This window comes from Aotus nancymaae, unplaced genomic scaffold (genome assembly GCF_030222135.1).
Source record: "Aotus nancymaae isolate 86718 unplaced genomic scaffold, 86718_ANA_hifiasm-v0.15.2.pri h1tg000014l, whole genome shotgun sequence".
Taxonomy (NCBI): Eukaryota; Metazoa; Chordata; class Mammalia; order Primates; family Aotidae; genus Aotus; species Aotus nancymaae.
The window spans coordinates 75,823,979-75,837,082 of record NW_026988425.1 but is presented as its reverse complement, the minus strand read 5'-3'; the positions used below and the strand labels follow the sequence as shown (position 1 = coordinate 75,837,082).

General features: G+C 37.7%; 1 protein-coding gene across 5 annotated transcripts in view; it reads right to left on the bottom strand.

The window, feature by feature from the left end:
- VCAN (versican) overlaps nucleotides 1-13,104 on the bottom strand; it is a 110,828-nt gene that overhangs the window by 69,404 nt on the left and 28,320 nt on the right. For all 5 annotated transcript variants that reach the window (XM_012477605.3, XM_012477602.3, XM_012477604.3 and 2 more), the window contains exon 6: nucleotides 1,461-1,754. In XM_012477605.3, the coding sequence (XP_012333028.2) occupies nucleotides 1,461-1,754 (294 nt within the window). The remainder of the gene's footprint in view (nucleotides 1-1,460; nucleotides 1,755-13,104) is intronic.

The window sequence follows — 13,104 nt, the reverse complement described above, 5'->3', positions numbered from 1 at the left end:
TTAACTCCTCCAATGCCTTTCCCCCAGCATACCAATATGATTTTGCTCCTTAATTGTATCAGTCACGTAATGTAAAACTGATTTTCGAGTCTGAAATGCTTGAAAAATCATTGTTGTGACAATGTGGCTTAAAGGAATGTACATCTGTCTACTTTTAGAGATAAGGTTTTTGTTACCGTTTTTCTGAAAATGATTACGGAAGAATTCTGTTGTTTCAGGGCTTGAGAACAAAAGTTAGCATTTTCTACAGTCTTTGTGGATTGACCAGCTTCTATCAAGCTAATACACAACACGTGGCTTTAACACTCAGAAAGTTGAGTCTAAGGGAGGAGATCCAAGCAGAGGCTTCTTAGCTAGGAGATAAAAATGTGAAAGCAAACCCTTTGGTTGCACTAACATCCATTCTACTGACTACTTAGAACATCATAGTCTGCCTTTTTGGTTGATTAAAAATGCCTGTGTATTTCACTCTAGGAATCAATTATATAGTAAACTAGTATATTTTGTACTCATTTTAGTGACTTATTGCTACAACAAGATACATTGGAAATTTAGTCACAATTATTTACAAATTTGTTTCAACATAACCTGACTCTGTCTGTCTTGGATATACCCAAGGTCACTAAAATTCTGGGAGAGCTTTGTTTAGCTAGCATAGTATAGATGGTTCAGTACATATTCCAGTAAGAATCTAGATTACTTGCTTAATTTGCATGGTACAATTACGATACTACATCATGTGACTGCTATTGCTAACATCATTTGAGGACATCTGGAAAATTAAAATAATTGTATCATGAATGTTGAGAAATGTTATTTAAAACTAATGTTAATTAGTAAACCTAACTAAAGATACTCTATGTTATAGGTTGCAAAGAACATATATTGTACTTCAATGTACTACGGAATTAATCGTTAGAAGGTATGTATTTCCATTACTTGAAATAAATGGAGATTGTTGATAGCATGCTTCATTTTTAGTTATGACTTGAACATTTTGAGTCTCCATGTCAGCTTCAAGTACTCACCTGTAATTACTGAAATTTAAATTATCCACCATCTCAAAGAAAAAGAGTGATACCGAAGGCAAAATAAACAATCTCAAAGATTTCACTCAGCCTCAGTTGGCCTCGGCATTGTAGCAAATTGCAAAATTTAAGGACGGCAATTCATATAAAATACCCAGAAATATGCTATGTGCCTCTGGACACAAAAAGCACAGCTAAAGCTTAACCTGATATTTCCTCACCCCTCTACAAATCCATTTGTCAAAATTCCTGTGGTTTTAACCATATCAGTGCTGTTCAGTTTGCTTGCTTTCGAAAACCACTGAACTGTTTCCATTCCATGCACACACTGCAAGACATGGAATCCATTCCAATGGCTAGTTGAACATCAATGCATGCTTCGAAGTATTTTTTTTTTAATTTGTAATTTTTAAAAAGGTATCAAACACTTACGTTTAAAGCAGTAGGCATCAAATCTGCTATCAGGGGGAGGGAAGCCTGTCTGGTTCTCAAAACGATACAGGGTTCTCACCCCAAGTAGACCACCTCCACACTGGGCCCTGGCCACAGTCACAGGGTGGCGCACGCTGGCATCCGACAGCCACCCGTAATCGCACTGGTCAAAGCCATTCCTCCATGCCGCCTGGAGCTCCCCCACTGTTGCCAGCCTGGCATCCCGGTTTTCACACTCTTCTGCAGCCTCCTCGAAGGTGAATTTATTGGGGACCGTGATGTGGAACACATCACCTGGAAAAAGAAGAGGGGAAAAAAAGCCCAAGTTTTATTATTCATTCCTTTCTGTTTGGATAAATATGGCGGGGGAGAAATTGGCAGAGCAGCTTTTGATACTTTAAAGCAGAAAACATAATGGTGACTTAGCAGTGTTATAATTACAAATACATAATCATAAATAACACATACCAGAGACGTTTTATTCTATACCTGTGTGTGTACATTGGCCATAGAAGCAGTCATTTGATAATTACATTTTATAATACATTCTTTAAAATGAACAAATCTTTCTAAGTGATTCTTTAGATTACTATCCAGGAATTAATTTCTTTCTTTCTTTCTTTCTTTAAGGAAAAAGCCTGCTACGTGCTTTCTAACATTGCATGGTGGAAGGGAAACCCTGTATTGAACTGCCACCACGGTTATTCCACTTTGTTTATCCTAAAATCAAATAGTAATTATCTGGCCTTCCTTCTCATTTATCACTACCAACATAATGGATTAATGCCATTAAATAAAACAAATATATAAGAAAACCTTCAGAAATCTGAAGATGGGAAGGGCTAAGAGTAGTACAGAATTCTATTTCCTGCCTTCCAGGACCAGACACAGGGTTGCCATGATGGTTAGGAAGATTGTGGCCTGCACAAGAGCACCGGGCCCAGTGTGGAGGAGGGCCTAGGTCACCTCCCACTCAGCCAGCCAAAGAAACTCCAGCCCCTTCGGAGAAAGCCTTTGTTTTACTTGCTCTGCCTAGAGAGAGCACCGTGTACTAATTCTTACAAAGACACCCTGCAGGGGCTTTAACTAGGTACGAGAGACTTTTTTTTTTTTTTTTTAGGAGAATAGCTTGAACCCAGGAGGCGGAGGCTGCAGTGAGCCGACATCACTGCACTGCACTCCAGCCTGGGCAACGCAAGACTCCGTCTCAAAAAAAAGGTCGGAGTGCAGTGGAGAGATCTCGGCTCACTGCAGCTTCCACCTCCTGTGTTCAAGCCATTCTCCTGCCTCAGCCTCCCAAGTAGCTGGGATTACAGGCGCATGCCACCACGCCCAGCTAATTTTTGTATTTTTGGTAGAGACAGGATTTCGCCATGTTGGCCAGGCTGGTCTCGAACTCTGGATCTGCTGATCCACCCGCCTTTGCCTCCCAAAGTGCTGGAATTGGTTAAAGAGATTTTTTAATTTGTTGATTGATAAACAAGAAAAGGCTGGACACTTGCTTCGTAAGGGTGGATGCTTGCTTTGCTTATCACCAAGTCTAATTAGTAGAGGGTACATTCATTATCATTTAACATATTACAATGAAGGATTCTGGAAATTCAGAGTTTGTTAAATTGGAATTTTACTTAGCTAACTAACATAACAATTTGCTGAAATAAATTTAACACAAGTGAAATTACGTTTTTCACATGTGAGCAAAAGTAACCAAATACAGAGGTAGAATTAGAGAATACCTAAGCCAATATTGCAGGCAGGAGGAAAAATGAAAACTGAAACAGAAAGTTAAAATGTTGATAGCCCACTCTTGTAGCTGAGAGTCCTGTTTCCATCTCACTGAGGCTGATCTCTGATTCTATGATATATTAAACAACTGGGACCCAAAGAGCTGTCATAATTTGGATCTACACCTGACTAAATCCAGATGTCCCAAGCAATTGTTTAAAACGAATAGTGCCATTACTTTCTCTGAGTGGGTGATAACACTATAAAACCAGAAAAATTAGTCATGGGGAAAATGGCTAAAGCACACATATCAGCTATTCTCACTATAAATCTAAAATTGCTATTGAGGAAACTAGGCCATATTTCAATGAGAGCTATTTGAAGAAGAGAGAGAAAAATTACTTTCACCTGACTGAAAGAAGTGGTAGAGGTGAACATAAGTTTTTATTCTTAACTATTTAGTCTGGCAAAGGACAGTAATCTCAAATACAACAATACACTGTAAGAAAAAGTTCCCCCTCCCTGCTCTCACAATGTCTCGCTTCCTAATGAATTTCAAAAGCATAAGGGTCACAGTGCCAGTTACAGAGTATGTATTCAATACTATTTGTTAAATGAATGGCACTTCAAGTTCTTATTAAGAAACCAGGTCTCTTTTTCCCCCATCCTTCCCAACAGCGTATTAAATGAAGCTAACTCTGCTACAAAGCTTTGGATCGATGGCTGCTGTCTGAAACAGGCATCTTATCTCACCATAGACTTAGCTCAAAGCAACAGAGAGAAAGGCAGACAGAGAAACTACGTCACCCTGAGCAGCCTCCTTCACCTCAGAATCACACTTGCCTGAGGCCTGAAAGGGCTGAAGGTGTAAAGAAGGCAGCATGCCAATAGTTTTCCCTAAAAGGTAGAACCCTTGGACTGGTTATTACAGCTGGAATATTAGCTGTGTTGCCTTAGTTTCCTGCATTTCCTGAGATACTCCTACCTTAAGGCAAAACTACCATTCCTCTTAAGTAGCAAGTGTGATCTGCCAACCACAGCAGGGCAAAGAAATGTAATTGAGTAAAACTCCACTTCTCCAGCTGCACTGTTAGGCTGTTAGGCAATATCAACTTCTCCAAGGAAGATCAGACCAAAGGGCTAATGAGGAGAAAATGGCAGCATGATTTTATGGGTAGCTGGTTTCCCAGTTTTAAATAGCAAACATGTTTGCAGTATTAAAATAAAGAAAGCCTTCAGTAGGTGCTGGCCCGTTACAAACACAATTCTCTTATTAGTAGTAAATCAGTTCAGACCTACTTACAGAACTTTTCATGTAAAAAAGCTTGTTAAATCTGACTTTATATAAGAATTATTTATATCAGAATTATCAATTATCAATTATTTATATGAGTTATCAATTATCAATTATTTAATTCAGTTGTTTGAAGTGTATAATTTTCATTTATCTGTTTGATACTCATAGAATAATCATTTTACTACTTTCAATAAATTATGTTATCCCAATGCCATTTCTTTCTTCTTTCTTTCTTTCTTTTTTTTCAAAAAAGATGGGAGTCTTGCTATATTGCCCAGGCAGGAGTGCAGTGACTATTCACAGGCATGATCATGGCACACTCTGTCCTCAACTTCCTGGCCTCAACTTCCTTTTTGCCTCAGCTTCCTGAGTAGCTGGGACTACAGGCAGGCACCACTGTGCCCAGCTGATCCTTTTCAATTATGTGTAGAAAATTTTCAAACTTTCCAAATAAAATTTTTATAAAACATATTGCAAGAAACATTACCATTGGGTTTCTTGTAATTCAGATGAAAAAAGGAAGATTTAACTGGAATCAATTGAGTTGAAGGCGAGGATTAAAAGAATTAATCTGTTAAGATAACGTGTGATCAGTTATTTTATTTAGCGTAATTATTGTTTTTTTCAGAATAATGAGAAAAAGAAAAAAAATTACTTAAATTCTGTTCTAAAAAATAACGATCTAAGCCTTCCTAAATCATAATTGTTTAGTGTGAACATTACCTTGCTCACCTCAAAAATCTAATGATGGAGTGAAGCATTTACATGATAGAACTGAGTATGTCTTCAATCTCTTATAATTAACACCCAATCTATACCAAGCATGATAAGTTAAATGTCCAAACTTCTGTCCTCTCCATGTATCAACCCTTTATTATTAAGGCAGGGACATTTGTACATAAATCTGTTTTATGGAATAGTTTGGAAAGCATTGCTGTAAAGACGTGTGTTTTAATCAAGAAGAGGAATCTCAATTAACTTAGAACGCACGTAACTTAGTACTAAATTTCTGGTACATGTCAACCTGTTCGAGATAGGAGCAAAGTGAGCAGACTGGGTACCCAGTCAGAATCAAAGCAGGAGATTACAAAGCAAAGTATATCTGATGCCAATCGCCACCTAGGGTTATGTCAAAGACTGCAAGTGAGCAAAAAGGGGAATGAGGCAGAGCAGGGAACTCTGATGAAGTGCCTAAGACAGCAATTTAAACTGAACATAGAAAGAGCTCATTACTTAACAAGAAGATCATTTTGCATAAAGTAAATCAAGGTATGGCAGATAGCAACAGGCTTTCTCCTCAACAATACATTCCAGGAGTAAGTCTTTCAACCCCATATCTCACACACGCATACACAAATGCAGATTTTAAGCTAAACACTGGCCATTTCTGCACTGAGAAAAACAATGAAGATATTAACATTTTCAAAGTTTCTATTGATCTATTTTCAATCTTTAAATCCATAGTCAAGAATTATTTCTAAGTCAAATTATATGTTGTAAACTATAGCACAGTGGAATGAAATTGGATGGAAATGAAGTCTGAGGCAGTATAACAGAATTGTAAATCCAGGCTTGGTCCAAAAATGAATGGTCATAGAAGGATGCATCCGAAGATAAAATCTAATGCCTAGAGGCAAAGTCAAATCAGGAACCAAAGGAATGGACAAAAGAGAAAGCCACGGATCACAGCAAACACTGGAAATCAAGCAAATCAAATAGGCACGTTTGCTTAGTTGCTCTCTCTCAACATGATTTAATTGGCCCAGCTATGTAAGCTCCTACCCAGAGGGTATCTTAATGCCAATTTTTTGTCTCTTATGTGAATAATAAAAGTTCTTCCTGAGTTTTTATCACAGTACAACTTTAGAGTTAGACCGGGGATGCACAGCTTTGATGAGAGAAAATGTCTATCTTATTAGCATAGAATAAGATTGTGTTCTATCTCTGCTCCTGGATACTTGTGCCTGAACAATTTAATGTATTTTAGATTTGCTGGATAGTTGCTCTCCTGGAAAACAAGCATCTTTTTTTTGTAGTTTGACAAGAAGCCTATTAATAAGTTCCAGGAGTAGCCTCATCAAAGCAGCTACATTGATAGGACAATTATCAAACCTGTAATTAAGAGTACAGATTTGGAACATGTTTCTAAATGTTACCTATTCATGAGAGAATATTTTATTTTTCTCTAATTAAAAACAGTAAATAAAATGTAAAGTGATATGATTTGGCTGTGTCTCCACCGAAATCTCAACTTGAATTGTATCTCTCAGAATTCCCACGTGTTATGGGAGGGATCCAGGGGAAGGTAACTGAATAATGGGGGCTGGTCTTTCCTGTGCTATCCTCATGATAGCTAATAATCTCACAAGATCTGATGGGTTTATCAGGGGTTTTCTGCTTTTGCTTCTTCCTCATTTTCTCTTGCTGCCACCATATAAGAAGTGCCTTTCACCTCCCACCATGATTCTGAGGCCTCCCCAGCCATGTGGAACTATAAATCCAATTAAACCTCTTTTTCCTCTCAGTCTCGGGTATGTCTTTATCAACAGTGTGAAAACAAACTAATATAGTAAATTGGTACCAGTAGAGTGGGTGTTGCTGGAAAGATACCCAAAAATGTAGAAGCAATTTTGGAACTGAGTAACAGGCAGAGGTTAGAACAGTTTGGAGGGCTAAGAAGAGAAGAAAATGTGGGAATGTTTGGAACTTCCTAGAGAATTGTTGAATGGCTTTGCCCAAAATGCTGATAGCAATATTGACAATAAGGTCCAGTCTGAGTTGGTCTCAGATGAAGATGAGGAACTTGGGGACTGGAGGAAAGGTGACTCTTGTTATGTTCTAGCAAAGAGACTGGCAGCATTTTGCCCCTGCCCTAGATATTTGTGGAACTTTGAACTTGAGAAAGGTGATTTAGGGTATGTAGCAGAAGAAATTTCTAAGCAGCAGAGCATTCAAAAGGTGACTTCAGTTCTATTGAAAGCATTCAGTTTTATACAGGAAGCAGAGCATAAAAGTTTGGAAAAATTGAAGCCTGACTATGCAATAGAAAAGAAAACCCCATTTTCTAGGGAGAAACTCAAGCTGGCTGCAGAAATCTGCATAGTAGCAAGAAGCCTAACGTTAATCCCCAAGACCACAGGGAAAAATATCTCCAGGCCATATCAGAGACCTTCACAGCTGCCCCTTTCATCACAGGCCTGGAGGCCCAGGAGGAAAAGTGGTTTCTTGGGCCAGGCCTAGGGTCTCCATGCTGTGTACAGCTTGGGGACTTGGTGCCCTGTGCCCTAGCCACTCCAACCATGGCTGAATGGGGCCAATGTACAGCTCAGGCTGTGGCTTCAGAGGGTGGAAGCCCCAAACCTTGGCAGCTTCCACGTGGTGATGAGCCTGCAGGTGCACAGAAGTCAAGAATTGAGGTTGGGAACCTCTGCCAAGATTTCAAAAGATGTATGGAAATGTCTGGATGCCCAGGCAAAAGTTTGCTGCAGGGGTGTGGCCCTCATGGAGAACCTCTGCTAGAGCAGTGCAGAAGGGAAATGTGGGGTTGGAGCCCCCAGACAGAGTCCCTACTGGGTCACTGCCTAGTAGAGCTGTGGTAGAAGAGGGCCACCATCTTCCAGAACACAGAATGGTAGATCCACTGACAGCTTGCACTGTGCACCCAGAAAAGCTGCAGACACTCAATACTAGCCCATGAAAACAGCTGGGATGGAGGCTGTCCCCTGCAAAGCCACAGAGGCATAGCTGCCCAAGACTATGGGAACCCACCTCTTGCATCAGCATGACCTGGATGTGAGACCTGGAGTCAAAGGAGATCATTTTGGAGCTCTAAAATTTGACTGCCCCACTAGATTTCGGACTTGCATGGGCTCTGTAATCCCTTTGTTTTGGCCAATTTCTCCCATTTGGAATGGCTATTTACCCAATACCTGTACCCCCATTGCATCTAGGAAGTAACTAGCTTGCTTTTGATTTTACAGGCTCATAGGCAAGACGGACTTGCTTTGTCTCAGATGAGACTTTGGACTGTGGACCTTTGGGTTAATACTGAAAAGAGTTAAGACTTTGGGTGACAGTTGGGAAGGCATGATTGGTTTTGAAATGTGAGGACATGAGATTTGGAAGGGACCAGGGGTGGAATGATATGGTTTGGCTGTGTCCCCACTCAAATCTCAACTTGAATTGTATCTCCCAGAATACCCACCTGTTGTGGGAGGGACTCAGGGGGAGGTAATGAAATCATAGGGCCCATCTTTCCCTTGCTATTCTCGTAATAGTTAATAAGTCTCATGAGATCTAATGGGTTTATCAGGGGTTTCTTCTTTTGCTTCTTCCTCATTTTCTCTTGCTGCCACAGTGTAAGAAGTGCCTTTTGCCTCTTGCCATGACTCTGAGATCTCCCCAGCCATGTGGAACTATAAGTCCAGTTAAACCTCTTTTTCTTCCCAGTCTTAGGTATGTCTTTATCAGCAGCATAAAAACAAACTAATCCATCAGGAAATATATCAAATATCTTTTATATAAACAAAATGATGCATTATTTAAGATGTCAGATTTAAAGTAAGCTAGATTGTTATAATAAGAATTCATCAAGGTATATACATATTCAGATTAGTGTACATGCAAAATATGATGTAGAACAGGGCCTTTCATGCATAGGATACTTTGCATATTCATATGGAAAACATACGCAGTATCTTAAGCCATGGTTTTCCAAAATTTCAAGTTAAATACTTATAGCTTTGGCATATTTCTGTTATTTCAACTTTCCAGGGATGCCCTAGAAGAAACTGGAAGACATGTTGTGAGACTTTGATACCTGGTGACATTCTACAAACTAAATTTATCTTAATTATGGGAATTAATATCAGAAATATGAAGGGAAGAAATACTCTAATTTGACCACTAGCTGCTACAAGACTCCCTAGAAAGTGGACCATGTATATTTTTTTTCACAATTCTGTTTGCTAAATGGAAAAACTGCTTCTTGGCAGACTCAAACATGACACATACTGAAATGGCAAGCAGTGATGAAAACAAATCAAAACATTAAAAATGACCCGCAGTGTTCAAAAACTAGAGTTTATACTCAGGAGTCACTCAACAATATGATTAAAGAGCCTAAGTCTAGTATAAAACCGGGATAGGATCTTTCTCTTCCACTGACAATTCTTGCAATTACCAAGGTGAAAGGAAGACTTAATCACAGATAATTACACAATTCTTTCCTGCACTGCAGCAGATGGGCTGCTCTCTGTGGCAGTCAAAGCTGAGATCTCACCAGCTTTCTAGCAGAGTATATTTGCTGGGTGCTGTGACACATGATTATGCTTCTTCTGTTCATTGCACTTATAGCTCTACTATACTCAACTGTTTGGTCTGAAAATCAGTTCTTATAAACTAATTTATAATTTCCTTTATCCATTTGGGATCAGCATTCCCCACTTTTTGTTTTGTTTTTTGTTTTTTTACTATAAAACTTCAAGATTTGTAAATGTTTTTACATTTCCTTGCTATCTGGGTCAAAATAGTATATAAATAATAAATGTACACAAAAGTAAATGGGATGAGTAAGCTGGAAGTAGTTACATGAAATAAGCTTCTAAACACCATATGATAAAATCACTAACAGAATATATCAAGTATCAAGGTGATAGCAACAATTCAACAAAATAATTAGCTTTGAAGTGTTGGACTTCTAAGCTTTTCCAACACTTTCTTTTTCTTCTCTGTCTCTCTCTGTCTCTCTCTGTCTCTCTCTCTCTCTCGTATTTTTGTCTGTATCAATATACATAAGATCAAAGCAGGAAAAACTAATGCTCATTATCCACTGAATCACAAAGTCCATCAGATGCACATGGTTTGGTTAACAGCTAATATATACATATAATCTTTTAAGAGCTAATATTTGTAGATAATTTAAAAGCAAGTCAATTTCCTCTAAGATTTGATTATTTAACCTGCACAAAGGTCAATCTTCTGTTAACAGTGACAAGAAAACTCCAGAGCTCCCAAAATAACTTCATTTTAGACCCCAGAATTACTGTTAGGCTGGTAATGTTTCTAATTTGGGAGTAACAAGACTAGAAAGCTAGGAGAGCCCCTTCCAAATTTCTCCCTTGTATTAGGCTGAAGTAGAGCATTAAACCATAGACTTTGAGTTTTAAAAATGTTAACCTTTAATTAATTATTAGTGTATTATCCATAGTCTACTATGATAGCTAACATTCTCTAAATCAGATTATATTCATTTGAAAATGAATGTGCATATTTGATACTATATTACACAAGATCTTACCTACATCAATTCAAAGAAGTTAAAGATGCAGCAAGCCCCTACTAAAATGTAAACGTATTTGTACAGTTTTCAGAATGTCTGGACTCATTCTTTCCCATTGACAGAGCAGTAGGTTTTAATTAGAGTGAGAAAGAGGTTCTAAAAAAATTCTGGGTTTCTGAGTCTTCAAAATATACAAAAGATTGAACATGTTATTTGGTTTGACAGGCACAGAATGACCTCAGGTCAACGAAGGAGGATCAGCCTAGTTTGGGTTTTTTGGCTTTTCGCAGCTGGGAGGTAAATGGTGACTGTATTTCCAAAGAAGCTCTTTTGATTCAGAACTCCAGGAGATCCTGACATCAAAACCTTAAAGCAAATGACTGTCACATGCTTTAAGGAGTTTATGTCAAGACAGTTCTACTCATATAAAGTAAGATTATAAAATGAAAGAGACTGTATAAAGAAAATACTAAGGAATTCACTAAAAAACATTTAGAACTAAGATGCAAGTTCAGCAAGGTTGCAAGATACAAGACCAATATATAAAAATCAATTGCATTTCTATACATTTGAAATAAACAATCAATAAAAGAAATTAAGAAAATTTCATTTGCACTTGAATCAAAAATAATAAAATATTTACGAGTAAATTTAACAAAAGAACTGCAAAACTTATAATCTAAAAAAACCAAAATATCATTGAATGAAATTAAGGAATATCTAAAAAAAACAGAAAGACATTTCAGGTTCACTGATCAGAGGACATAATATTGCTAAGAAGGCAATATACCCCAAATTGATCTGGAGAGTCAATGCAATCTATAACAGAATCCTACCTGGCTTCTTTGCAGAAATTGACAAGCCAATTTTAGAATTCAGGTGGGAACTCAAGAAACCCAGAATACTAAAACAATTTTGAAAAAGAAGTACACAGTTGGAGGCCTCACCCTTTCCAATTTCAAAATTTACTACAAAGCAATAGTAATAAAGACATTGTGATACTGGCATAAAGGTAGACATACGAATCAATGGAATATAATTTAGAGTCCAGAAATTAATCATCTACCTATGGTCAATTGATTTTCAACAGAGTGCCAAGGTCATTAAATGGAGAAAGAATTATCTTTTCAACAAATGGTGCTAGGAACACATCCAAAAGAATTAATTTGGACCCCGACCTCACACCATATACAAAAGCTAACTCAAAATGGATCAAAATAAAAACAAAGGAGGTAAAACTTATAGATCTCTTAGAATAAAACACAGAGCTAAATCTTCATGACTAGGGATTTGGCAATGTTTTCTTAGATATGACACCAAAAGCACAAAAATTTTAAAAACAGACAAATTGTATTTCATCGAAATTAAAAATTTTTGTTCTTCAAAGGGCCTTATCAAAAGTAAAAAGACAACTCACAGAATTGGAGAAAGTATTTGTAAATCATTTACATGAGAAGATGTGAAAATCTAGAATATAAAAAGAGCACTCACAATTTAATAATAAAAAGACAACCCAATTATAAGTGGGCAAAGTTTCAGAGTAGACCTTTCTACCAAGATCAATAAATGATTAGCGAGCACATAAAAAGATGTTGGAGCTCATTAGTCATCAGAGAAATACAGTTTAAAACCACAGAGATACTACTTTACACTCATTAGGATGGCTACACAAAAGGTCAGATGATAGCAAGTGTTGACAAGACTGTGGAGGAATCAGGACCCTAGTCTATTGCTGATGAGACTGTAAAATGGTGCAGCCATATTGAAAAACAGCATTGAATTTCCTTAAAAAGTTAAAAGTAGAGTTACCATTTGACCCAGCAATTCCAATCATTGTAATCCAATCACTAATGCAATCACTGCTCAAATAAGAATTATGGTATTTTCTAATGAGATATCAGAGATTTGGGGGAGCTTTGAGAGTGTTTTTTATCTTCTTGGCTTGTAAGACTGCCTGCTGCTCTACTGGGGAATCTTTGGTGGCCCTGTGAGTTTATGGCAATAGAAGAAGAAAAAGGCATATTCAATAACTTAACCTCTCTGTGCCTGTTTCCTTATAGGCAGAAGTTCTTTTAAAAAGTACCTGATAAAGGTTTCATAAGATTTAAGTTAAATAATAATCCAACCATACATTAGATAGTTTCCTTCCTCATTCTACTCATAAACCTACTCACAATCAGTATACTAAAACCACTGTACTGAATAAGGACATCATCTTCCAGAGGTGCTTCCAGTATGCTGTGCCTGATTGCTTTCCTCAGTGGCTCTTAGACTGTTCAAACACTACACAGAAGCAACTGTAAGCAAGGTGTGTTGATCTCCAAAGCGTATATAGAAAGCTA